At 55.2% G+C, this 27,746-nt stretch overlaps 1 protein-coding gene across 1 annotated transcript; it reads right to left on the reverse strand.

Annotated features, from left to right (window-relative positions):
• Positions 1 to 287: 287 nt before the first annotated feature.
• CACNG3 (calcium voltage-gated channel auxiliary subunit gamma 3) lies at positions 288 to 27,160 on the reverse strand. The gene is made up of 4 exons (XM_065851154.2): positions 26,755 to 27,160; positions 5,511 to 5,594; positions 4,222 to 4,362; positions 288 to 3,078 (listed from the first exon to the last, which is right to left on the reverse strand). Exons 1-4 carry the CDS (start codon positions 26,963 to 26,965, stop codon positions 2,567 to 2,569), a joined length of 948 nt encoding a protein of 315 aa, XP_065707226.1. The 5' UTR covers positions 26,966 to 27,160; the 3' UTR covers positions 288 to 2,566.
• Between the last annotated feature and the right edge of the window lie 586 nt (positions 27,161 to 27,746).

Raw genomic sequence — 27,746 nt, forward strand, 5'->3', positions numbered from 1 at the left:
TTCAGTCATACTATCAACACTCACCATGCTGCAGGAGATGTGGGGTTTGGTTTTAATTCAGAAATAACCCTGTTCAGGTGCTTTGCCTCATCAAGACAAACAGCATTTCTTACCTGTGGCAGTGAGTGACTCAGCCGCAGCCTGCTTTCTGGAGACTTAATTCTGAAAAAAGATACATCTTTCCTTTAAGGCACAAAGTGCACGTGTATCAAATCTAGAGGGTGGCAATGCCTCTGCAGCTGGGCAGGGCGGTGATGCCCTGGCAAGACCAGCAGCCACACACCAGGTAAGTTAAAATGCAGTTTATTCTGTATTTTACATTGCCAGTCCTTTCACTACTTTGTTTTGAAATATTTCCCTAAGATCAGAGTGCTACACATCCTTGACTGTTTTTAATACATGCAATCAGCAACTATGGCAATTAAGAGGCCTAATTAGCATGTGAATCGGTCTTCTCACAAAAACTCCCTTTGCAATAGTAGCAAATAAATGATAATGAACACAAAGACCCTGCACTGGTCTGCAGCCTCCTGCAGCCAGGATGTGCCCAGGGGCCGACAGCCTTTCCTGGGGCTGGTTGAGGGGCTCCGGGGGGTATTTCACTCTGGCAGAGCTCCCACAGCGACCTGCCTGTTAATCCTGGGAATTAGGACATGCTCCACGACCGGCCATGCACAGCTTTGGGAAAGAGACCCAGGGCAAGGCTGCTCAGAGCAGTGCACACCAGGCGTTTCCCTTCCAGCAAACGAGAGCTCCACTGGTTCCCTCTCACCTGTGTCTCTTAATGACCCCCCTAGATGGGACTCCATGGGCATCCACCCCTTCTGTCAGAAGGTTAAATACCATTTCCATGAAGAGACACACCAAACTGTAAGCCAGCAGCTTTGAAGCCAACTCCATTGAAATGAGCTCTGCTTGGGAGAGGACAGCTCAGCGTTCAAAGCCAAACCTCCAGCTGCACACATACACCTTGGCATGGAAAGCCCGACCTCCTCCCTGCTGTTCCAGGCCATCCCCTTGCTGTGGCACTGCACAGGCAGCTGGCGTGTCCCCACCAGGCAGCTCAGAGGGGACGGACACACAGACACCTGGCAGGCAAACGCATGTCTGGGAGAGACGCACCCCAGGGGTTCCTGCAGCTGCACCCGAGCTCAGCGTTTCCCTGAGAGAGGTCTTGCTGTGGCTGCCCCGGGATGTCCGGCTGCCCTGCGGAGGGGATGTCACCCCTCCACAGCACCTTTTGGGGGAAATGTCTTTCTGAGCCACTCTCCCTGGCAGTGCCTGGGGTCGGGGGGCTGCAAGTGCACCCACAACTCACGCCCAGCTTGCAGCACCCCACGGACCCTGCACCCTGTGTACCCTGCACTCCATGCATCCTTTATACCCCAAGCACCCTGCACCCCCCAGCTGCTGCTGCCCAGCCAAGCCCCCCACGGGAGAGCAGGGCAGCGGCTGGGGGGGCTGCTCCCCCTGACCCCCGCAGCCAGGGAGCCCCAACCCCAGGCACCCCACACAGTCGCAGAGAGGCTGAGGCTGCCGTGAATCACCCCTGGGACATGCAGCTCTCCTGCTGCCCGCAGCGGAGTCAGCGCGACCCATTCAGCCGAGTAACTTGCTTGCCAAATTGGATGATTTTATTGTTATTTTTCTCATCGATCTCCCAGCCATTATAGAATCATACACCATCTGCACGCAGCCCGCGGCCCAGCCACCAACCCGGCTCCTCCTGCAGTACCACCAGGTCAAGCGTCACCTCCTTGGTTGTGCCCAGACAGCAATTTGTGACTGTGTGTATATTAATTTCAGGGAATTAATTCATTTTCTTGCAATATTAGAGGTTAATTAAACACTGGCTAATTGCTACCAGTCATTGGAGGAATTCTGCTCCTGAGTCCTTTCATGGCCTGAATGCACCAAAAGGAAGAAAAAAGGAAAGAAAGAAGGAAAGAAAGAAGCCCTTTCAAGACCACAGAAAATTGCAAAAGGATGTTTCTTCCAACCTGACATGACAAAATTGAATTCCAAGCTATTTAATGCATGCACGAAATGCCATAGAGAAACCCAGCCCGAGCACTCCATCCAGCACAACAGGGAAAGAGGTTTTGTAACATGAACACTCACTATGGCACCAACTCAGTGCTTCAAATTCTGGACTCCCAGGCAATTTCGCTTAAATGTAACTACCAGGTTAAGAGTTCTCACAGACAGGGCTATCGCCAGCATTTCCATGGGACATACAGCTAAGGTAACACTGCGATTATGAGCAACATTAACGATGGAGAACCCGGGAAGGACTGTCCCGGGTGGTGACAGGGCCCCGCTCAGTCTGCAGGGGCACACGGCCGGGGTGACAGCACAGACCCTGTCCCCTCCCCGGTGGGGACAGAGCGGGTCCTGGTCCCACCATGGGCGCAGTGGCCCAGCCAGTGGCATTTTGGGAGTGAAAAACCAGCCCCACAGGTAGGGGCACGGGGAGCCATATGGGTTTGTCCTTAAAAACGGGGTTTCACGGGTGACAGCGTCACGAGGATGATGCCATGCAGCCTGACGAGACGCCCTGCCCGCCTCAGACCGGCGTGGTTCGTCTGTTGGCCGGGTTGTTGTGCAAAGACTCCTTGAACTCTTTGGGAATGGAGTTATGGACCTGTAAAAAACCGTGGTCCCGCTCCGAGTTGAGCAGCGTCCCCATGGTGACCTTGGAGGGATCCCTGGAGAGGGTGAACATGGAGATGTCGGTGGAGGGGATGGCGCTGAAGGCCTTGCTGACGGGTGACATGTCCCGGGAGCGGGGCTCGGTGGAGCGGGAGCTGGACCGCCGGCGGAAGCGGTACCGGTACGGGGGCAGGCGGGTGAAGGCTGACTTCTTCAGCAGCTCCGAGTGGGACTTGGCGCGGATCTGGCGGTGCTTCTCGATGTACATGTGCACGGCAATCACCCCCACCATCTCAGCAATGATGAAGGACAGGGCTCCAAAGTAGAAGGACCAGCCGTAGGAGTAGCTCTTCTTGGAGTCGCTCTGCCCTGGGTCTCCCGCATTGGCTGAGATGTAGACGATGATCCCAATGATGTTGCTGAGACCTTTGGGAGAGGATGAGAGGGAGAGGTGCTTGCTGGACCAGCAGGAGAGGGACAGGTGCAGCAGCATCCCCAGCCCTTCTGCCCACCATGACCCACGGGGTGCCTGGCAGGCGGAGAGGGTGCTGGGGGTCTTGGCTGCATCCCCAGGTCCCAGCGGGCACCAACCCCCATGCCAAAACCCCTCACAGGCCTCTGCTGTTGTTCCCAGTACACAGCTATACTCACTCGCACCCAGTATACAGGTACAGTCAGGCATCTTGGAGCAGTGGGAGAAACAGCTGCTATTTTGTTTAGAAAAGGGCCATTAAAGAGCTGGTTTTGCTTTGCAGAGCTGGTCACTGTGAAATGGGCAGCAGGAGCTCGACTGCCGCTGGGGTTGTGGCCAGAGCAGATCCCACCTGCAGGGTACGGCGGGATCGCCAGCATGAACCCTGCGATACTGGAGCCCAGAAGCTCAGGGAAGCAGGGAACGGCTCCATCTCTTTTCACTTCTGTTTGAGCCCAGAGGCTTTACTAGGGAGCTGGGCAGTTTTTGCACCGCTAGCAGTGCTGTGAGGCTGGGGAGCGGCTGATGTATTCCTGGATTTACTTAATGAATCAATTATGTTCTTTCTGTTGTTTTCTCATCTGCATCAGCAACTCCTGCCAGCTGAAGGAGGGAGAGTAATTTGTCTCTTTGTGGGGAGAAGAAAAACACAAAATAGAGCAGTTCCTTAAGACAAAGACATTGTCATACGATAATCAGTGGAAGCGCTGGGGAACAGCTCATAGAGGAGTGGGTGATCCAGAGGAATGGCAGCTCAAGAGCGGTTTTCCTCATCGGGCTGCGGCAGCCCCTCTGCCCGGTGCTGCCAGCCCAATGCCTGCCCTCACCAGGGCAGATCCCTGTCCTGGGCTGTGGCACCGCACAGAGACTCTCGGGACAGAGCCGGGCCGGCATCTCAAGTGCACAGTCACTGCTCATGAGAAACCTCTGCTGTTTTTTTCCCTGCCATGAGGATTTTTCCCCCAGGATGTGATAGCTCATGAACCCCAGAAATCAACAGCCCCACATGACCCACAACCCATCTCTGTCTCCTTGTGTCCTCCCGCAGTTCCACCCCTGGAGAGCCACCCCTCTCCCACCCGCTGGGCAGCTCCTACCTGCAGAGACGAAGAAGATGCCGGCGCTGAGGATGACGTTGTGTTTGCTCTTGTAGAACTCGCTGGCCGCCACGCACAGGCCTCCGAAGAACAGCAGACCCACGCTGAGGATGGGGAAGATGCTGGACGCTCTCACCGCACCTGCGAGCCAGGGAACGGGCCAGGGTCGGTCCCCAGCATCGCTCCTGCAGCGGGGGCTGCCAGCACCTCCCACGCCAGCACCCAGAAAGAATCCCTGCAATGCCACGAAGGATGGGGACACCCAGCACCAGCTCTGGAGTCACTGACCAAGAGCTACAAAAAGAAGGGTCTTTTCTACTTGGCCTGCCAGAAGTGCAGCTTCCCAAGTGACAGTAGAGTAATTAATGCAGCAAATCACTGCCTGCTGCACTGAAAATACACTGTGCCTTGATTTGGGCTCTCATCCCTCTATCAGGGCCTTTATTAGAATCACAGAAATACAGAGAAGCCCCATTAAAATGCCATTCTGGGGGCTTTAAAATAGACTATTTTAAATGTGGAAGGGGGTGGGAGAAGAACTTAAACGCTCATCTACTAAAACTGCAAACCAACTCCATTAAACATGTTCCCCTCATAGATGGGTGAGCAGAGCTGATGGCTCCCTGTGGGGTTAGAAAACATCTGGCTGAGCAGCCGCTGCAACCTGCAGGAGCTGCCACCCAGGTCAGGGCTCAGCACAGGGTGATGGGAGCCAGGGAGTCACTTCACCCTGGGGATTCCTCCCAGCCCCAGCAGCTCAGAGCCAGAAATGCCAATGCCTTCAAGGCTGCTGCTGCCTTACGTTCTGACTTGTCTGGGAATCTGGGTGTTCAGATGAACCTTTAGCTGTGCAGGCTGCGCACCTGTCACACACGTGCTGCTCTGCATGTTGGGGGAGCAGCGTTTGTGTCCAGCTTCTGTTACACATGTGTCTGCAGAGCCTCGGGGAACAGGGAGCCCAGCACGGGCATGGCATCCCTGCAGCAACACACCAGGGGCCCGCAGAAGTCCCCAGCAGCCCTCGCACCCCAACAAGCTCTGGCTGCGCAACAGCTGCTGGGACTGGTCACGGGGACAGAGTGTGCCAGACAAATGTACCATTAGCACTGCCACTGCGGCGTGACATAGCCACGCTCGGCTAACCCAGAGGGTCACCGCTGCTGTGCACCAGCCTCCTGCCAGCAGCGGGGGACTTGCTGGGTGAAGCTCCAGGTGCTGAGGGATGGAGGGGGTGCTAGAGCAGCGTGGGGAGCACGTGCGGCTATGATGTACACGGAAAGCAGACTCACGGAGCAGATATTCAGCCGTGTCTTGCTCGTAATCCGCATCCTCGGGGAAGTGGTCGATTTTCTTGCACACCCCTCGGAATGTTCCTGCGGGCACACAAGCCAAGAAATCCTCACACCCCTCTGCACTGCTGGACGTGCCACACGGGGCCAGCAAGGCAGCAGCCCTGGAGACACCGGGGCAGCGCTCAACACCGGGCTGCCAGTGACCACAAACACCGCCCTTGGGCCCCGGGGACACTTTGGTCCCCAGCTGCTCCTGCAGCAGCGGAGGCCAGAGCAGCCCCACCGCGGTGGCACCAGCACTGCCACCTGGAAGCACTGGGGAAGGAGGCAGATGCTCTGGTGTTTGCTGGCCTCCCACTTTGCCTTTGGGGAAAAAAAAAAGGCTTTTTCTGTGGCTTTTTTTCCTTCCTGCCTCTGAAGCCAAACAAACGCATTTTGCCTTTAAACGCCTGCCTGCTTGGTTCAGCTTTCTCCTCACCGCACTATTGGCCTCAGCTCTCTCCTGTGCCAGAGCCGTGTAATTTAGCATGAGGAGAAAAAGCCAAGGCCAGATCAGGCTCGGGCAGGAGAGCCCTGTGGTTCAGAGGTGTTTGTGGGACAGCCTGGGAAGGGACTGGCTGTGAATAGGCTCTTGCCTCTTCCGCTCATCCACCCACCAGCTCCAGCAGCCTGGTCCACATGCTACTGATGGGCAGACAGAGAGAAATCAAAGGCATTAAAAAATAATAAAAATATCTTGGCTGTGCCCAGCTGTGCCTATGGATTTGTTGTGATGGATGCAGCCCATTGCCTCCTGCGGACGCTGCGAGCCGGCTCCTCGGGCAGCTCACTCGGACACCGAGCATGGCACTCGAGACCTGCTGGGGACTCAGAGCCCAGCTCGTGTTACGGTGCTGGAGGGAACACGGGTCCTCAGGGCTGGGGCAGCAGCAGCCATTTCCGTCCACAGCAGGGGTGTAGAAGTGGTTACATTTATACAGTCCTAAAATCACATTCAGCCCTTTGAAGGCAACCGTGAGGCTGATGGTGAAAATGAGTTTGACACCCCTCATTTATAGGATCCACAGAACTGTCTTCTTCAGAGCAAGCAGCAAAAGCTGATGCTCAAGTGTGCACGATGCTTCCTCTGTGGTGCCAACAAATGCTTGATGTTATAAATGGGGAAACTGAGGCAGAGACCATGACTTCTGTGGAGTGGCAAGGGGCAGGGAGAGGTGGGAGGAATTCCTGCAGACTCCACACAACACCAGTGCTGGAGCACACGGTCAGGTCACACCGGCTCTGTCGCCTCTCCCATGGGACCAGAAGGGATGTGCCAGCAGAGGACAGGGCTCCAGGAGAAGCCAGCCCATCCGGCGGCAAGCTGCCAGGCTCTGCTCCGCGATGGGCTGGGGGGGCTGAGCGTCGTGACAGGCATCAATTAGAGCCTGGAGATGAAGCTCTGGAGGTGGGGAGCTGTCATCCAAGCAGGAGACACGGCATCTGAGAGGGGAATCGCTTGCTCCCGTTGCTTTGGGAACTGTGGGCGAAGGGGAAGCTGGAAACCGGTGTCGTGAATGGGACTGGGGAGGCACCGGTCACGAGGAGGGTGGCAGCTGTACAGCACAGCCCCATCCTCCTCCTCCTCTCAGCCTTCCACCCATCTTCTCTGACCTCCTCCCTGTACCCGCCAGCAGGGCTCAGTCTCACACCCCCCAGAGCTGCCCCCCACATTTGTCCCTTTAGCTCTCCAGCCATCAGGCACAATGTGCCAGAGTGGGATCGTGCCAACCCACAGCGCCCTAAAACAGCCCAAAACACCCTGCCAGAGCCAAACGGACACGCGGAGCCAGTGTGCGCCTGGACACACCTGATCCCCCACCCTGTGACAGCCCCGAGGTTTCTGTTTCCAGCTGGTCTCTAAACACCTCAGTCCTTGCTCTGCATCAGAGCCCCAAACCCCGACCTGCTCTGCTGGGACAGATTTGCCCCCTTCAAGTTCGAGTGGCTGCAAAACTGCTGCCGGCCAGGGACGCCTGCACAGCACAAGGGACTTTGCAAGAGCTTCTCCAGAGGCTCCAGCGCTGGAACATCTCCCTGCACAGCAGCCGCCTGGGTAGGGTTGTGGGGCCAGTGTTCATCATCTGATTAACGAAAGGAAACTTCTCCTTGGTGCCACGTGGGAAAGGAGTTTAGAGACTGAGTCAGCCCATCAGCACAGAGTGCAAATGAGAATATTAATTTCCTTGGGCTCGATCTCTTTGAAGTTCTCAGAGGCTCCTTGTGCTGCTGAGCCCCCACCAAACTCTACAGTCGGCACCTCCCTGCTCTGAGCAGGGCTCGGAGGCCTCGATTCTGGTGCACACAATGTCTAAGGTAAATCTGTGAACATGAGGGATGAGGGCGAGCCTTAGAGAATGAAACACCTGCAAGCGCAGGAGATGATGGAAGGTCAGATGCAAACATCTCCTGGTTGCAGGCTGGCAAGGGTGCAGGGCTCACCCAGGGTGCAAAGACGATACACCCATCTGTCTGTCTGTCCGTCCGTCCATCCATCCATCCATCCCACTGCAGTAGCCAGGACCTGCACCTTGCAGGTGTGGTTTAGCAAAATCTGCCCCCCGCAAGGCGAAGGGAGCCCCAGCACAAGGGGGACAGGCAGCACTGTGGGTACGGGGCTTGCAGGAGGAAGCAGCCCTGCCGCCTGCCTGTGCTGTCCGGCTCCACCGCATCTATTTCACGCTCTGACATTTATTTTGGTTCCTTTACTCCCTCTGTTCATTAACCGATGCTCATCACCATGGCAACGCCCGAATCATCTGACACACAACTTCCCAGCTCCAAACAAACACCACAACAAGGCTGAAATCGCAAAACGTCCCCCCCTGACCCAAAAAGTGTTCCCTGAGGATGGAGCCCTTCCCCAGGCAGTGCAGGTGCAGAGCGCTCGGGCCAGGAGGGGGATGCTCCTGACCCTGGCTGGGGCTCATCTGCCCCTGGGCTGCTGGGCACATCCTGAGGCCCTGAGTCCTCGACCCTGGGGTGACAGATGCAGCTCCAGGCTTTCCTCTCGGGGTGTTTCAGCTGAGCCCTGGTAAAGGCAGCATTCCAGCATCATGGGCACCAAAAGCAGCACATTCTGCTCAAGTCCTTAACCTCTGAGCCTCCTTCCCCTGCCCGTGGTTCCACAGGGAGGACTCAAGGCAAAGGCTATGATTCCTAGCTCCGTGCCATCTCTGACCCCTGCCAGAACTAAAGCTGTGGCTGCACAAGATGCTCCCAGGGCTCGATCCCTGCCCAGCACTGGGATGGCCACACACAGAAATCACCAGAAGAGCACTGGCCAGTATGGGACTCCCTGGGACCCCGTCCTGGCTCAGGCACAGGCTCAGCCCTGTCAACGCCTGCAGGCAGCACCATATCCCTGGCAGTATCCAGCCACGAGCCCTCTGCCGGAGCCTGGCTCCCCAGCAGCTCCTGCTGTTCGGGGGGCTGGCTGGGGGGCTGCTGCCGCCCCCACAGTCCCCCATCCCTTTGTGCTGGGGTTGGGCTCCTCTCTCATTGCAGGAGGAAGAGGAGATCTCCTGCTGCTGGGGGCTGCTGGTTTTGGCACATCCCAGTCTGCTCGCGAGTGATTTCCCAGCTGCTGTCCCTGCCTGCGCCCCGGCTCCGCGCTGCGGGCGTGAGTCACCCACCGCGGGCTTAATTCAGCTGTTGCCGGGAGAGTGCCAGCAAAGGCAGCGTGCCGCTGCCGTTATTCATTCCCCGCTCAGCTGCCTCAGTGGTAGATCTGGGTAATTTTCTCTCCCTATTAGTGTGAATCCTGATTAGCCAACTTAGCTCATGGCTGCGCTCCCCTGCCCGGAGCCTGCCGCGGTACAGGCAGCTCTGCACACAGCAGCTCTGCTCTGGGGCTCCTGGCTGGGGAGTGGGGCCATCCCTTCACCTTCCTCTGTAACAAGGAACCACACCCGCCCATCCCCTTGTCCAGCCAGGTCCTGCTCAAGAACATGGGAGCACATCCAGCTCAAACCCCACGACAAGCACACGCTGGGGTCCCCAGAAGCATGAACAGGCAGGGACAGTGCTTGCCCAACAGGCACTGGCAAGCAGACACGGAAACAACAGGTTGAAGCAGATAGACAAGTGCCAGCCACAAAGCCTGCAAGATAATACTCCATCACATTACACAGCCCCCCCATTTCAGTTTCCTCCCCTCTTCCCATGGGGGAGCATCCTTGGTGCCCCCCTGCCTAGGGGTGCCAGGGGCACCCCTGCCCAAGGTGCCATCAGTCAGGTGCCACCTCCCTCCTCGTCCTTTTCAGCCAATGCAAACCCTTGGCAGGCAGCGAGCAGCGTCCACCCCCACTCTGCGCCAGCCTCGCCAGCTCCGCTTCCAGCTCTTCATTTAATGGTCCTGCTTTGATCCAGGGGCCACCCCTGGCAAGCAGCCAGTCCAGGGACAGCTGGAGCTTCCCTTCTCCGGTTGGCAAATCTTCCAGGGCATTTCCCACCCGTAAGCACCGTACGTGGTAATGGGAGTGCTGGCTGTGCAGCGTGTCCCTGCCCGATAGCTCCAGACTCACAACAGTGAGCCCTGCCTTTTAGATAACATCGGATTTAATTTGGAAGAGATGAACTCATATAACACATTTTGTATTTGCTGGTTTTGTAAAGGCATCCCTTCCTGCAGGGCTGTTTTCCTTCCCACACTCTGAGTGATTCTTCGATCCCTCTGGTCCCCACCAGATCAGAGCATCCTGGAGCCGCACGTTAACTAAGGTGAGCATCGCCTGCCTCCCGCCCCGTGCTCCCGAGCAGGGCTGCCTTGCACAGTAACGCTTTGTTTCAGAGAGATCTCCTCGTTGCTGCGTTACTTCGTTTGTAGTTGGATGTACATACTCTCTGCACTGCACTTACTGGAGAATGCAAAGGCAATTAATTGATTTGATCTCAGGTCTTTTTCCTCTCAAAGCCCTTTTCCCCAGGGAGCGGGTTGTGAGGGAAGTACGATTCTCATGATGGTGGAAATATGGTTAAGAATATTAATCCTAATCCAGAGAGCCAGAAGACTAGAGAGCTCTAGTTATGGTTATTAAACCTCATTACTCTTAATCCAGTGGAGCAGTTTTCCAAGGACTATGCTGGTTGTTACTGATCAGTGTGTAAACTAAGACTCGGCCTTGGGAAGAAGAGCTAACATTATTCTTAAATGAGAACAAAATTCCTCTATCCCCTCGTATGGGTTGGCTCAGCCAGAAGTCCTGGGGCGAGCTCACGTTCCAGTCCTCAGCACCTCCTGGTGAATTCCAGTGAGTGATCTCCCAAATTTCAGTTTACAGTAATGGCCTTCCTAAAGATACTTTTTCATGCCAAATCTGTTCAGAGGAAGTGGTGGGGTCACTATGGTTTAAGTTCTCTGAAAATTAATATTTGCTGGAGAATCAGAGGTCCAAACTGAGCTGGCAAGCGCTGGGGTACGAGCCTGCGGCACATCCTCAGAGATGCTCAGGCTCTGCACTCCCTCGAGTAACAAGAGCAAGACACGTAAATATCTCCAAGAAATTAAAACTTCAGGGCTCATCTTTTTTTACCTCCCACCCACCTCCCAGATGCTTGGAGAGATGGAAAGAAATTCATCCTCCCTCTTCCCCCAGCTCCATGAGATCCTGAGGCTCTTTGTATGAGGTCTCTGGTGTCAGACTGCAAAGCTCTGGGCTGTCAGGTCTGTGTTAGACCCAACCATGGCCCAGGGACCCATAGCCACCACCCAGAGCACAGCTCAGCCTGCGAGCAGCAGCTCTGTCCCATGTCCCCAGGACGGGCTGCTGGGTCCCAGACACTCCCCAGCATCTTGTTCACCTCCCACATCACAAACTCTTTGATACAGCCCAGTTCCAAAGACACCACAAGCACCTTGGAAGAGCCGCTCGAGCCAAGGACGCTGCTCAGCTCAGGAAAGGGTCTGCTCTCCTCCCACAGCAGGGAAACCTCAGGTACTCAGGAGAGTGACCTGTCCTCGCTGTCAAATCAGTTTGTGACTCCTCAGACCATAAGCTGTCATCAGTTTACACATCCATTTGCTTAAATCCCACTGGAGAACAACTAAATTAAGGCAAAAACCTACATGTCAGTTTGAAAGTCCCCCCAGTTCTGTGTTGCTCTCCAGCCAGCAGCTCTCTCCAGGCTGGGATGGATGCTCAGCTCCCCACCACTGGCCAGAGGGATGAATCCTCCTCCCCAGGAGCAAATCCTCCCCCAGCACATCCCCATTGCCCCAGCAGCCCCACGCCAGCTTCCCACCTGGGTACTGCTGGCATCTGGCTCCGTCTCTACTTCACACTCTCTCCCCCTCTCTGCGGTGGTGGTTTGTGTCTGAGCAGAATCACCTACACAGATCTGCCTTTTCTGAAGGATTTTTTTCCTGTGGAAAAAACCCAAGTCAAATGGAAGGAGTGCAACAGCAAGGAGGCGGCAGAGGTGGCTCTGCGGTACCTGCTGGGTGCCAAGGCCACCACAGACACACATTTGCACCGTGCACAGCCGTGCAAGAACGGAGCCCCTGCATGTCCCCAGAAGCCCAGTGCGTTTGGGGAGCAGCGCCCAGCTCCGCGCTGCCGTGACGGGCATCCCCACGGGGACACGGCGGGGTGGCCGTGGGCACAGCCCAGGCACTCGCACCCAGGGGTGGGCTGGGAGCTTCTGCCAGTTTTAGCTGCGAGGTGCCAGCGATCAGCATGTGTCACAGAGACTTTACTCCCTCAGCATTGCTACAAGGGAAAAAAAAGAAGAAGAATCTACATTTTGACAGTGACTCATCATCTCCCATTCTAGAATCTGTGGGGTTGTTGCAACCTACACAAGGCAGTTCAGAAAAGCAAAACAATTCTGAATAATAGAGAAGGAAAAAAAGTTTGGAAATGATGGGTAATTTCTAGCACTCTGCTTCAAGGGTTTAGCTTTGTTTTTCTCATTATAAAAGTAATCAGGTAATACACTGGAGCTGCCTCCCAGGGTGTCCCCCCTGCTCTCCTCTGGGTGTCCCCCTTCCCTCCCTCCCTTCATCCTTCCACATGGCTGCAGCTCATGGCTGGGAAATGCCCCACCGCAATCCCAGGGATCCTGCTCTCATCCCTTTAATGAACGTTTTAGATTCACTTGGGTTCACTGATGAGTGTCTGGGAAGGGTTTGCCTCCCAGCCTGATCCCCATGATGGGTCATAAGGGCACCAGCTCAGCTCTGGGAGGCTCCTGGATCACAAAGCCTTTGACCAGCAGGACACAGGGAGAGCGGGACTGTCCCCCCTGCCAGACACCCCTGCAGCAGCCCGGGACGCGTTTGAGAGCGAAGATCTTGTTATTGCTTTTTCTGTCTTCAGCAAGTTGTCCTTTATGATCATTTCTGCCTTCCTTAAAACAACTCCTTATTTAACTTGTTGAAATTCATGCCTTTTTTTTTTTCTCTCTTATTCGGACACAACTTCCACACATCAAGTAATGTATTTTTCTCTCCTTTTCTCTTTCACTATAATGTTTTTTTGGCCTTCCCTGGCACTGTGCCCCTAGCCTGGCTCCTGTGTGTCTGCAGCACTGCAGCCCATCAGCCCATTCTGGTCACTGAACAACCTCACTGGATTAAACCAAGACCTGTGTCCCTGGCCAGGCTGCTGATCAGCACCCACAAGGGACCAGGTGGGAAAAACGAGGGTCGAGAGTGTCAAAACCTGGGATCCTCTGGTTAAACAAGTTGCCAGTAATTCAGACAGAGGTAATGCAGCAATCCAGGGTGCTCTGGTGTCTGCTCCAACCCCAGCTGTGCAGAGCCCAGATTGCCCGGGGACTGCTTAAGCACCTCTCTGTAATGAGGAGGAGAGAAAGCTGCATTATGATGGGAAGCTGGAGGTTTCACTTCACCAGTATTAAAATGTCCTCCGAATTTTTAAAAACCTATAAATGACAATTTCATAGCTCTGAAGCGTGGCATCTAGCACAGGGGAGTGCTATTTTAGACTCTGTGTTGACAGCTGAAGGGGAATGGATCACAGAACTAAAAACTAGTTGCTGCTCAAGTCCAAGCAATCATGACTTGATTACACTCCTCATGGGCAAACAGAGTAAGTCCGAGGCACTCCTATATATTCCTGGTGATTTGAAATGTCAATTCACAGAGCAGAAAACAATTATAAGCCAAATCAGTGAGGAGAATGGATTTAAACATGAAAGCATGACTATGAATAGCAAATGATTCAAGAGTGTTTTACCCCAAAACTCATAACTGAAACTGGAGTTTGCATCAGTTTAAGAACTGCCTGGCTAATATGTAAACTGCTATAAAAATAAAAGGATGTCCAACAAAAAGAAGAAAGGAAATATTCATAACTCTGAATATAAATCAGCAGCTAGAAATTGTAGAGCACTGATAAAGGACTCAAACAAACAGCAGAAAAACCATCAAAACATCTTTCTCGATGCATTAGGATGAACAACAACAACAGAAAGGAGCAATGCGATCGCCCGTTCCCAAACACAAGTGGCAGAGCGTGAGTCACAGGCCTGAGAAATGTTAAATAACTGTTATTACAACCGCGACATTTCCTATTCAGCAGATTCACATCCCAGAGCTGAAAGAGACGCTGAAGGAGCCGACTGAGCAATTAACAATGATGCTTAATGCCTGGCCGGGACATTCCCAAGAAGGGAGGATGGAAATGCTCCGTGTGGCTGCCCACATCTGCACCAGTGGGACTGGGAACAAGGGGACAGGCTGTGGACATGGAGCAACAAGGTCACCGATCACCATATCAGCTCTAGTGCAGCTGGCAGGAGTGTCAGTGATGGGGACTCGGGGGCGATGACGAGTGTGGTGGCCAGATGAGCCCACCCAGTGCTCGGATGCACAGCAGCCTGGGTAACAGCTTCCGAGTTTTATTCCCTATTTCGAGGTGAAGCAACTGCTCAAATTTGTGACTAATAGCACGGTCTGTATTTCAGCGAGGATTTTAATAAAAGCAGGGAGGGTTTGCAGAGGCAGGAGGTGGGAAGGGGTGCAAGCAAACCCCTCGTTGCCCTCCGCACAGCCCCGTCTCAGCCCAGCGCTGCAGATGTCGAATTGCATTCAGGGCTGCGAAAAGCAAAGCATTTTCCAAAGGAGCCCCACAGTGCAGAATATCAAGGCTAAAAATATGCAAATCACCATGGAAAGCACTGTCAGAGCTTCAGCAAGACTAGCAAGTTGCCAAAAGGCAATTTCGAATATCCGAGCTCACTCTACGAGGCATTAAAAAGGTCACTATTTCTGAAATAAGGATCTTTACAAATAAACACATTTGCTGAGGACTCAGTGAGTCATGCTGGAGCGGAGCACAGAGCATTTCCAACCTAATGCTTTTGACAGGCCACGAGCAGGGCGATCTTTTCATGTTTACAGTTCATCAATAGTTTTTACAGCTGCACAGTCAATCTTTAAAGCACATTTAGCCTGGGAGGAGGCTCAGCAGGTTGTTTTCCTTGCAAAACTTATATTAAATTTATTTTTTTCTTTCTCTTTTATAGGACTGATTTGAAGGTGTTGAACTTCAAAAACAAGACTGCCACTCAAACACCTGCCTTTTTAAAATATATATATACTTCTGTCACATCTCCCTAACGATATAAATATTTGAAGTTTTCAGCTGCTGCGCTAAAAGGGACTCAATCCATCAAAGTGTATTTATTTCAGGGGATTCAGTGGGCATCATGCTGCCTGTTTGCTGGTGCAGGAGTGGGGTGCTGCAGCCACCGGCTCCTGTGTCCCTCTCCCAGCTGGACCAACCCTGCTGGGCTCAGCTAAGCCAGGGTCAAGGTCAGGTTTGCACCAGCCCTGCTGGGCTCAGCTAAGCCAGGGTCAAGGTCAGGTCCACACCAGCCCTGCTGGTGTAAGCCAGGGTCAAGGTCAGTCCACACCAGCCCTGCTGGGCTCAGCTAAGCCAGGGTCACGGTCAGGCCTGGGGCAGGTCCTGCCCACGGGGTGAGCTTGCTGCCCGCTGCAGGCAGAGTTGCCCCCGCACCATCTGCGGGAGGGAACAGAGCCCCAGTGAGCCGCTTCCAACAGCCCAGATGGGGAGAAGTGATATTCAGGAGTAGCACCATAGTCTCACTCCTGGCTTTTTTTGGAGAACAAGAAGGGACAATCCCACAGACTGAGCGTTAAGAAAAGACTTTGCCAGTGAATGAGTGAGTGACACCAACCTTGCCTTCCCCCTCAAAAAAATACAAGCTGCCTGCCTGTGCCCTGGTGAGCTTTACAGAAATCCAGAGTGATTTCCATGGCCCAGCACTCACCCTGCTCTGCTGCCGTCGGGGGCTTTGCCATTGGGGGGCTCTGCCCTCAGAGCTCCCTGAGGAGCAGGCAGCGTGTCCCTGCAGCAGTGAGGGCAGTGACAGGAGGATGGTGTGTCCTGCCCATCACCCATCACTTGGGGATTCCACAGCACCAACACACTGCAACCAGCTTCCCTGCACCTGGGAACTCTTTGCTCTGCTCAAGGCTGTCCCTTCTCTGCACTGGGACACCTCGGGGCAGGAACAGGACAGGCTGCTGTGATAAACCCACTTCTCATAGCTCAGAGCAGGGCAATCTCCCCGAGCTGCTCACACCATTGCCTTGGCCGTAAACCAGTGACACCTTCCCCCAGCTGCCCAAATCTGACTCAAAGCATAAAACACTCCAAGGCTTTGAAAAACCCCAGCTCTGTCCTTCCAGGAGGTAGCAGCAGCCAAATAGAGATTTGAAGGGCAAGAGAATTAAAACATAAACTATTCTGAGACGGATGGGAATGCAGAGAGCTTCACATCTCGTGCCAGTGCTTTCCATCTCCTTCATATTCTGCATTAAATCACACAGAAGAGCCCATCCTGCTGCTGCTGAAGCGAAGTGACATTTTGCCATTGGCTTCAAGGCCAGTGGGGCTGTGCTCCTTGTCACAGCACGGATGGGTTGTGCCAACCAGAGGCACAGGAACTCCCCGGCACGGGGGAGCCCCCGGGATGTGCACTGCTCCATCAGCACGGCTTCACCAGCACCACACCAGCTGCCCCCCCGCCTCGGCACTGCCCTGGCTCTGTTGGCACTTACCTGGGGCTGCTCCCAGGAGTAATTACCCCATTTTCAGCTCAGGCTCATCCCTCAGCGCTGCTCAGACCCCACCACACGTCCCTGTGGGGAGTGCAGTGCCATGGCAGCCCTTTCACTGGCTCTGTCCCAGCTGCACCCATAGCTGCTGCCAAATTAATGCTCATGGCACACACCTGCTGCCTCCTGGCCATGGGTTTGGCTGAAGGAGACTGTGATAGCGGCACTGAGGGCAGGGCTGTGGGGACAGGCAGTCTGTGCAGCTGGGGACCAGCCCCCATGAGTGTTGGGTGAGTGGTGTTTGCTCTGCTATTGCTCCCCATCCCTCACCCACTCCCACCTCCAGCAGCTCTCCAGGGGCACGGGGCTTTCTGCAGGTTCTGTGCTCATTATCTGCCCTTGGTGCTCAGTGTGTGGTCCCTGGCCTCACCTTGCCTTGGCGGCTGCCAGGAGGGAGCTTTCCCCTCTCCGAGGGCTCTCCGCTCAGCCCCAGCAGCATGGGAGCAGCTCAGACACTCCTCTGGCTCCCACACTGAGCCAGGGCAGGTGATGCTGTCCCCATTTCACAGATGGGTAGCGGAGGACTGGAGAGATGCAGATCACAAGCATCTGTTCATTTCGGGTGCTCAGCTGGAGCTGTGCAGAGACGGGGATTTCACAGCCCTGGAACAGGCTCTGCGCGGGAGGTGCTGGCGCTGCCGGAGGGGCTCATCACAGCGAAACGCAGAGCCCCAGGAACAAAGCTCCTGGATGCCAATGGGACGTTCTGCTTCTCCTGTTTTCTGGAAGACTTCTCCTCATCCTGAGGGAGAGATCTGTCCAAATTGACAATGCAAATAATTTCTAAATGAGTGATTGAACTTGCACATCCTGAAAAGCCCTTGCTTAAGACACAAGGCTGCTTCCGAGCTCCACGGTGAGCAGCACAGACATGATACCTGACATACGCAAGGAGACACTGCAGTTTTATATATGCTGCACCTCTACTGAACTGCAGGCGATGGAGACCAGCTTACAGGCACCAAACGCATGTGACAGCCATGGCCACCACCTGTTTGAATGGGCAGAGATGGACACTGTTGCAGCGGTCCCGCACCGCAGCACACCGTACCGCACCATGCTGTACCAGACCACACCGTACCATACCACACCATAACACACTGCACTGCTTGCTCCCGGGCCGAGTGCTTGCTGCTGCGCAGGGCTCCGGTACAGAGATGCTGACATGTCTGTCTCTGTCTCTCACTTCAGCCCCAGCGAGGCAGAACAAACGTGAAAGCCATAAAGCCATACGGCACCATCTGTAGGGATGCACAGACGCTCAGCCAAGGGCGGGGACCTGCCCTTCTGTGGCTGGCTGGGGCAGTAGCAGTGGGATTTGGGGCAGGTTGGGGTAACGTGCAGAGTAGATATTATTTTAAATTATTATTATTATTATTTAAAATTATTGAAAACATGCATGCCACCTCCCCTGGACCTCACTGGAGCACATTTTCATTGCCTGGTGACAGCAGCAGGAGACCCAGTTCCGGCGTCTCTCCTAGCTGACAGGTCTCACAGCCCAGGCTGCAGCTTTCCTGCTTCCTACCAAAGGTGTAATCACTCCTGTTCTTCTTTAGCTTTTCAGTTGGAGGAAAGGCCAAAGACTAATGTACAGAAAACACTTTCATCCTTGGCTGACGCATGCAAGAGATTCTCCTGGCGCGGAGAGAAGGAGCCTCAGGGCTGCAAGAGGCTCCCAGACCTGGCAGGGGGAGCGGGGGGTCCTGCCGGGGGGAACCCTGCTCCACTGCCCCGCAGGGTCCCCGTGTCCCAGCCCGCTCTGCGGCAGCGTCACACGGCTCAGTGGCACCACCTGGCACAGCTGCTGCGCTGCGATAAGGTTTGCTCGGCTGAGCGAGGCTGTCGGGCTAATGGAGGGTTTGGCAGGGACGCCGTGCAGCCTGGCAGGAGCCACAGCCCTGGGACGGCAACGGCAGAGCTGCTGTGGGCGCCAGGGCAGGGAGCGTCGCCGTGAGATCGCAGTCTGTCTCACCAAGTGTCAGTGACCCTTCCCGGCTGGGCATGCAGCCCCAGGGACAGGGTCGGGCAGGAGCCAGCCCAGAGGGAAGGCAGCCAGTGACTGTCATAGCCCCTTGCAATTGCTCATGCAACGATGTGGTGTGATGCAATGGATGATGCTGATGCATCAAAGCACTCTGACAGCTGCAAAAAATAATGGTAATTGGTGTTTAACAGCCAGGCAAGCATCAGCCAGCCTGTCCCAAGGGGCTTCTGCTCCCTTGCCGGGAGGGAACCCAGCCCAGGCTCTCTGGGGCGATCGAGGTGCCATCCCAGAGTTTCCATCTCCAACAGAATCACTCCAAAGGACACAGGATGGTTTAAAGCACGGAGCACAATCGTGGCCTGAACTTTCCATTTAGAAGATGCTGTTAAACATCTGCTGCAAGGAGATGGTTAAAAGATGATGCAAAATAAGGAAATTTTGGAAAGCAGCCCCAACTCTTCAGGGTTGAGCCACCAGCCCGTGACACATGTGGTGTTTTATGCCATGGGGTGTGTGGCAGCTTTGCCGGGGATGCAGAGGCCGGCTGCTCCTCCTGGGCACAGCCGCTCCTCCTGGAGCCACCACAGAGCTGTCATCACGCACCAGCCACTGAGGAGACACCAGTTGTCACCCCAGCACTGTCATTCTTTATCACAGCAGGTGTCTTCTTAATCAAAGACATATCTAGAGATGCCCGCTGCTGCGGTTCCCCGAGCGACCACGGCTGATTGCAGCCCAAGCGGTGGGAGCGCACAGCAAGCGGCGACGGACGCGTTCCCAGGGTGCCTCACACAGAGAAAAGCTACAGAAAGCCTCTGGTGCTGAGCCTGAAGTGTCGGCCAAAGCAAACCCACCAGGAACCCTTAGGAAGCGACATCAAACCACCCTCTCCACACCCAGCACTAACCCCAAACGCAGTCAAACAATGGCTTCAGGGAGTCTGTTTCCAAGTGTCATTTTAAAAATCCACGAGACTTGTACATGTAGCACAGGTGCAGCTCTTTCCACCAGGGGAGCAAGGCAGCGGGCGGGCAGGAGCCCCACCTAGTTTCTCCAGCATGGCAGAAACCCCCCATGAGCTCAGCCCAGCTCGCTCGTCTGCCTGTGGGTGCCTCTGGTGACTCAGTGACTGGGTGGGCACCTTTCCCCTCAGAGCTCTTTGAGTAACTCACCCTCAGCACCCAGCAGCACCAATGTGTGTTAACGACAGTGGATCTATCGCATCTGCTGCTGCGTGGCTGTGAGTCAGCCAGAGACGCTCATGGACAAGGGGAGACAGAGATTTAAAGCCCCATCAAGACGGACCCCTCAAGCAGGCACTGAGCAACTCCCCTGTACATATGGGTTAGCACATTTATATAATTTTAAGAGCAATTTTGGTTTTCCTGAAAAAGGAGGTTAATGTCTATTTATGAAGAGCACGTCGTGTTCATTAAAAATCTATGTGAAATCCATATGAAAAGTAATCACTGAGATGGCAGAAGCACTGAGCAAGGTTAACACCATGGCTGCTTCACCTCATCTCATCCCAGATACCACAGGCAACTGCAGAGCATCCCTGGTCTCCACACCTGGACCATTACTCTGAGCCACGAAAGGTGACCAGTAGTGCCAAAGAGCCACGTGGTCCAGGGGGCTCTGCTGGGGGCAGGGAAGGGTCTGTACCGCATAGACCAGCAGTAATGGTGCTGTGTGCCCTGCCAGGGGCCATACAAGAGGCAAACACTAATGAATCCACTGGGACACACACTGCAAAGGGCAAAACTCCTGCAGAGAGGAGGGCAGTGATTTATCAGAGGCCACATAACTCTTGGTAGAGGAGCCAAGCACCCCTTCCTGCACCCCGGCTGCTCCCCACAAACATCATCTGCTGTGACCTCCCAGCCAGCACCCACCTCCCCAGACTGGGAGAGGAGGATCTGGCACCAGTCTGTGGGATATCCTCCCCCAAACCACCGCCACGCTCCAGCCCCAGCGCCGGGGCTTGCAGCCTTCATTAGCCAGCCTAATTATTTACAGCCGTAATGGAGATAGTGACCTTGCATGGGAAAAAAACCCACTTGAGCCTCATTCAAATTCAGACTTCCACCTCTATTAAACAGTAGCAGCTCTGGAGATGACAGACTCTGCACCACGCCTATGCAGCAATAAACCGCCTGTTTCTGAGCTGTTCACGGCATACATTCCACTCATCACGTGCTGCTCACAGGCAACATGGGAACCAGCTCTCCACACCACCTCAAAAGGTGGGATTTTTGTCCAGAAAAATGCTGCAGCAGCCCAGGAGGGCAAATCCTTCAGTCCCTGTTCGAAGCGGTGGTTCCTCAAAGCAGAACCGGTAGCTGGGAGCTGGAGCCCAGCTCCTCTCTGCCCAGGATTTTCATGGCTCTTGGCCATGTGCCACAAGAACAAGAGTCTGGAGCAGATCAGGGTCCAGCCAGCCTGATTTCCATCTCTATCAGAGGACGGTAGTAAACGCTTATTCAATGTGTCCTCGGCCAAGCCAAGGTTCGGAGATTTCCTAAGTCAGAGGTTGTGCCTGGGGCATCATCAGTGACAACCAACAGGACACTCCAGGCATTTCTTCCATCCTGTTGTGGCCGCAGTGACACCACTGAGCCCCGTGCTGGGCATGTGGCCTGTCCTGGTGGAGAAGCTCAGTGGGGAAGGGCCGTTAAACCTTTGGTGTGCTAATTGCATCAGGTATTCTCAAATGAGGAATGGGTCCCTCTTCGCCTTCACTCATCACTATCGTCCCCGATGCCTGCAGCGTCTGCTTTCCATCACACATGTTAACTTGACACCGCCCAGCTCTCATGTGATGAAGAGCAAATAACATTCGTTGCTCATCTCCCCAAAGCTCCCAGGCTGTCACATCCCTGTCCTGTCCCCCCCATCACCTCCAGCCAATGGCCCTGGTCCCCATGCGTGGTCCCTCTCCTTGACGTGGTGCTAGAGCTGGCGAGCATCCTCAGGACAGAGCCACACGTGGTGGCATTGGGTGGGGACTGTGCTGGAGCAGCTGGCTGCAGGGAGGCTGGTCAGGCTGCGGACAGGGAGCCTGGAGCCACAGCAGAGACACTGTCACTGTCACCAGCACTGGCAGCACTGCAAAGCCAGACCAGGAGTGCCAGGGAGAAACGTTCAATTGCAAGATGCGTTGTTGATGAGAATCTATTACAGACACCAACCAGACAGAGGAACAGGATGAGCAGCTCCTTAAACACCCACCTAAAATGAGTGGCGAGAAAAAGTGCTCGATCATGGATGATTGCAATCTCAGGGACATTTGCTTGGCGCTTTTAAAAATTAAAGATAATAACTTTCTAACAGAAACAATATTGCTGTCACCTTGGGGAAATTCTCTGTGTGGCCTCACTCAGGACTGAGAGGAGCTGGAAGCAGAAGAGCTGGTAGCTGCTCAGGGGCAGCTGCTTCCAGCCCAATTTAACGCCTTTGGTGCAAACCAGCTCAGCAGAGCCAAAAAGCACCACGGCCACAAACAGCTGGGGGAAATGTGGGTGCAGAAGCCCAACTATTACTCAGGAGCAAGGGCAGAGAGCTGCCCTGGGACCCCAAGGCCCACTGAGAGGGGAACTGGAAACTGCAGTTAAAACAATTACAAATTAGGACTTTTGGTATTGCATGTGGCTGATACGACAAGTTAATGGGATTAGTTAAAATAAATCTGCAATCAAAAGGTTTAAGCAAAACCAGGAGGAATTCTTTAGTCACATCAGAAGAAAGAACTTTACCACTGATGTAAATCACTATCAGATCATGCCAGTGCAACTGTCAGTCATAAAGCAGGAGTGACACGCAATTGTTTATTCATCGGATACTTCTGTTCTGTGTGTGATGAATAGGTTCCCGTATTCCGGGAGGAGTTGAGGAGGATGCTGAACAGCGACTATCCAGTGTAAACATGAAAGCGATTGGACTAGAGAACTTTCTCCCAAGAGCGTTCAGAGAATAGGCTGAGAAGTTTTCCAAAGATCTAAAATGGATTTTAATAAAACTTGACATTCTGTTGAATTGCTAGAAGACAGGAAAAACTGGTTTAATGTTTAATCAGTCTGTGCCAGGAGGATGGCGATGGGCAGCGGTGGGAGCTGCGTCCCCAGCATTGCCTGTGGGTTGCTGGGGTGGGCAGCGGCTGGAGGAACCAGGGGATGAGATAAATGTCAAACAGCCTTGCGGAAAATAGATTTATCAAACTTCATAAATTTTTCTTGATGTGGTTACAAATTCAGTTGATAAAAGAAATCAGTAACAAAATACATTTAGAGTTCCACAGAGTATTTGATTTAGCTCTCCTGAAGAAGTAAAATACCAGTATTATGCAGAATCAACAGCGCTTTATTAAAGGGGCTGGGAGGCGGATTGCAGAGATTGTACATTGTCATCCAATGGGATATTTCTACATGGGGTTGCCTGTTACCAGAATAGTGTTCAGCTATAATAACGTCTTTATCAAGACTACTAAAGAAAACATGAAATAATTGCAGGTAAAGGAGGCAAACAGCAGAGATTATCTTGATGTTCAAAGGAAGCCTGATGGGCTCATTTCTCTTCCCTGTGCACCAAGGACTGGCAGCTTCTCCGTCAGCCGAAGCCTCTCGCACTGACCATCGACCTCAGCCGCAGCAGGGCTTGCAGGTCAGGTGTAGAAACAGCAATATTAGGGTTTAATCTAGACAGGATCCCCTCAAAAAAGACCAAAACCCAAGCAGAGCTCTCTGGGTTGGGCAGGGATGAATTATCAGCCTGGCAAAGGCTGTGTTGATGCTGCTGGGGGGATGCTAGAGGGGAGGCTGGGACAGACCCAAGTGGGACAGTTCAGCTGAGGAAGGGCTCTGGTCCCCATGTCCTTGCACAGCCACAGGCAGACGTGTCCCCTGCAAACCCCCCCATGCCTACTGCAAACCACCCCGTGTCCTCTGCAAACAGTCCATGAGGCGGGCAGAGCAACATTCATGGTCCTCCAGAAATGACAGAGCACTTCATTCCAGTGAGGGAAATGAAGGAGGAAAGGAAAAGTACCACATTGCCTTAAAATATGGTATTTCAAGCAGTCTTGGCCAAATCCTCGTGCTCCTTCTGCCTGTTTCAGATCTGCATGATGCCATGGAGCTGGTCCCAATCTGTACCACGCAGCAGGGAGGACAAGGAGGCTCCCTGCGTTTAACGATGCTCAATTCAATTAAATTTGATGAAAAACAAAGTTCTTTTACTTTCCTAAAATGAACACAAGCCTAAGCAGCTATTTCTCAACTTCAGCTTTCTCCCTGAAGTGCCGCGCATTTCCCTGCCTTTGATATTTACAAGGAAGTCACAGAGGAAAACAACTGATGATAAACAGCCACAGGGAAACACACTGGTCACGTTTGAGCGGGAAGTACAAGACAACACCTACTAAATAGTCACGTATTGTAAAAGTGATAATTAGAATTCAAATGCTGCAATTTAAAGCAGAGGCTACCCTGGCGGAGCAGTCTGGGAACGCCTGCCTGGGCTCCAGATATTGAGCCAACCACTAATTTGTATTTTCCAGCGTGGGTGTCTCTACATAGGTCTGCAGCGGCTTCATTCAAGATTTATCCGCTCTCGCCTATGGGCTTTTGATGCTCACGTGGTGCGAGCGGCTCCCACGCAGGCGCTGAGCGTGTGTGACTGACATGGATTTAAAGAGCATCTGCGACGGAGCGTGCACCCAGCGCTCACGTCGGGCATTTCAATAATCTGCCACGCGCGCTCAGCCAGACAAGCAACTGGAGCTCCCCACTTAGTTCCTCCATCGTTACACACATTAGACCCCCGTTAGCAGAAAGCTCAAGGCCAAGAAGCTTCCCGATGGGCAGAGAGCACTGCTTGGTACTAAAAGCATCTTCTGCACCACAGGAGAACTGGCCCTTTCAACTGACCACATTCATTCTTAGCACAGGATGACAGAGTGCAACCTCTCTGTTTTTCAAGCCAGATACAATGAGTGCACAGAAATGAGAGGCACAGCGAGGCCCTGCCAACAGGAATCAGACAGGACCTGCTGCACATCAAAGTTGGGGGTGTGGGGGCTCCACACCCAGCGCTCCCTGGGGCAGGACGTGCTGGCAGAGACACTGGCTGCAGCAGTGACCCATGACGCTCAGCCTGGGGGGCTCAGCCCCTGTTGCAGCACCATCCTCCCTCTGTGCAGAACATGCATGAGCTCTGCACACTGCACAGCTCAGCTGGAGGACGTTTTCCTTTCCCAGCATTGCATCAGTTAACAGCCTGTGAGACACCAATGCAGTTCTCCAGCAGAATTCAGGAGGGTGATGAGCAGCCCTGCCGCACCATCCAGCGCCATGGCAGCCCCACATGCCCACCCTGAGCCCTGGATGGGACCCTCCCTGCCTGGTGCTGCATGTTCCCATTGCCCACCCATGCTCTCTCCCGCACACAAGGGATGATGGAGCCCATGCCCAGCATGAGGCCTCGACTGCCACAGGTAAAGCTGAGCAGCACCAGCACAGCACTGTGCGGAGCTGTGAGAGCACCAGCCAGGGGGAGAACGTGCAGTGGGGAGTGATGAGCCCCACAGTGAGCACGTGCGCCGCTGCTCCCAGCTCCGGGCTTGGGGCGAAGGGCTGTGATTCAGCTCCGAGCTCTGGCATGGCACTGTTAAACCCATTCCCGATTGTGCTGTGCCCAGGAGACGAGAGCCTCACCAGCTCCTTCCAAAGCAGTGATTTATCACAGTGAGGGGAAACATAAAACATTTGCTGGAAAAAAAAATATAGCCAACAAAACCAAGAATTTTGGAAATTACTCATGCTTCCAGTGATCCCATCTTTCACAGCCCTGGCTCCTGCCTCTTTGGCTCCCTCAGCCCAAGAGGGGAGACAGATTATCTCAAATTATTTATTATGGAATTAGAGCATGATCCAAACCCTCTTTGAATCAATAAGAAAGCTCTGACCAACTTCACCGGGTTTAGGACTGAGCACCAGGAACAGACAGGGTATTTTTGCATCCATGGCCATGACTCACCGAGAACTTTCCAATGTGGAGGGAGCAGCTTGGCCACCACAGCTTGCTTGCCCCCACCAGAGGCATTGCTCCCAGGCTGAGAGGGGCCTGAGACCCCTGGGGCCCTGCAGGACAAGGGGGCAAGTTCCCCCAAGTACACAGGACACCAACTGCTACCACTAATTATGAAAGTTACAGTCCAGTGTGATTCCATCAGCCATTTTTTTGCTGCACAGGTCCCAGCACCTGGCTCCATTCAGGCTCACATTTCAGCACAGCTTGTTGTTACTCATCTAAATCTCAACCAGTAGCCTTTGGTCAAAATTGCCCCCAAAGCACAGCCTGCGCTGCAGGAGGGCAGCGGCTGCTGTGGGCTCTCCAACCAGGGACTGCTGTAGGAGTGAAGCAGCGGGGAGAAGCAGTGAGGCCAGGCAGGCAGAAGCCCAGCATGGGCTGCAGACCCCAAAGGATGGAGGGACAAGCTGCGGTGGGACAGCAGCAGCCTACCTTGCCCCGCTCTGCTCTTCAGAGGGGATGGGCTGGCATTGGTGGTGGAGATCAGCTACAAAAATGCCAGGTGTGATGGGTTCCCCCCTAACAGGAACACAGTGTCTGCAGAGCCTGGGGAGAGGCTGAGGGGTTTTGCTCGCTGAGCGATTCACATGGAAACAGTCCCTGGGGCCGGGAGAGGGACCTGTGGCCTCCCAGCCTGAACTGCCGGCGGCAGACACGCACCGCGCTGCCGGGGCTGCACAGCCGGGCCAGGGCACGGGGGGACCCCAGCGCCCGCTGCCCGGCTCCTCCCGTCCTGCGCAGGGTCCTGCCTGCAGGAGCCACCCGCCAAGTTTCCCCTCGGCCGCGGCGGTACCGCCGCAAGCGCCGGCTCTGTTCCCGGGGAGCGGGGGCGGCAGCCGGGGCCCGGCCGGGAGGGATGCTCCGCTCGCCGGCCGCGGGGGCCGGGGCTCGCCGGGGGCCCGGCTGTGGGGCGGGGGGTCCCGGGATGCCCCTGCTCTCCCCCGAACTTTTGGGCAGGGTACCCCGCGGGGCCGGGGTGAGGGGGGGACGGCGGGGCTGTCCGGCGGGGCGGTCGGTACCTTCCAGGCAGCACGTCCTCCACAGCCCCGAGTGGGTCATCACCTCCTCGTTCTTGCGGCTCGTGTCGTTGTCGCTCGTGGACTTAGTCCTGCACACGCCACGCGAGTAGAGCCAGTAGTCGGTGCCCACGGCGATGGTCATCAGGCTGAAGGCTGCGAAGGCTCCCACCGTGGTGATGAGCATCTGGACGCCTCTGTCACACATCCTCATGCTGCTTCATCCTACGGCGGCGGCTCGCAGGGGAAGGGCCGGCGCCGCCGCCCGCCGCCGCTTTCCGCGCTCGGCGCCTCATGCCCCCGCGGCCCGCGGCGAGCCGGGCCCCCGCGGTGGCGCCCGCCGAGCCCCCGGGCTCCCGGCCGGCATGGCCCGAGCGGCGGCACGGAGCGCGGAGCGGCTCCGCCGTGCGCCCGCGGCGGGAGCGCGGCGCCTCTCCCGGCGCCTCCCCCGCGCCGCCCGGCCAAGGCATCCGCGGGGGGCGGCGGGGGCGGGGGGGGCAGCGGAGGGCGGGCCGCGCGGGGCCGCGCCGCCGGGAAACCGCCCCCCGGCCGGCCGGCGGTGGGGACACCGCCCGGGGATGGGGACCGGGAAGGAGAGCCCACCCTGGGATGCCGGGACCGGGCGCGGAATGACCCGGGGGAAATCGGGTGAGGACGGGGACCGGGCGGGCGGGCGAGCCCATCCCCGGGTGCCGGCATCACCTCGGTGATGCCGGGCAGACACCCGCCCCCAGCTCTCCGGTACGGAGCAGCTCGGCTCCACGGCTCCTCCCGGCCTCGACCGGGAGCCCTGGAGCGCGGTCTGTCCCGGTGCCCCGGTGCCGGAGCTGCTGCCCCGGCACTGCGCTCCCAGCACTGACACCGCCCCGGGCACCCGCAGCCCCTGGGGTGGGAGCACAGCACCTTCCCCCCCGACACGGAGCCCACCCGTGCCCAGCCCCCGGCACTGCCTGCCCCGAAAAGGGCAGTTCTGATCACCTGCCCGAGCGCCGTGA

This window comes from Patagioenas fasciata, chromosome 15, assembly GCF_037038585.1.
Source record: "Patagioenas fasciata isolate bPatFas1 chromosome 15, bPatFas1.hap1, whole genome shotgun sequence".
NCBI classification, from domain to species: domain Eukaryota; kingdom Metazoa; phylum Chordata; class Aves; order Columbiformes; family Columbidae; genus Patagioenas; species Patagioenas fasciata.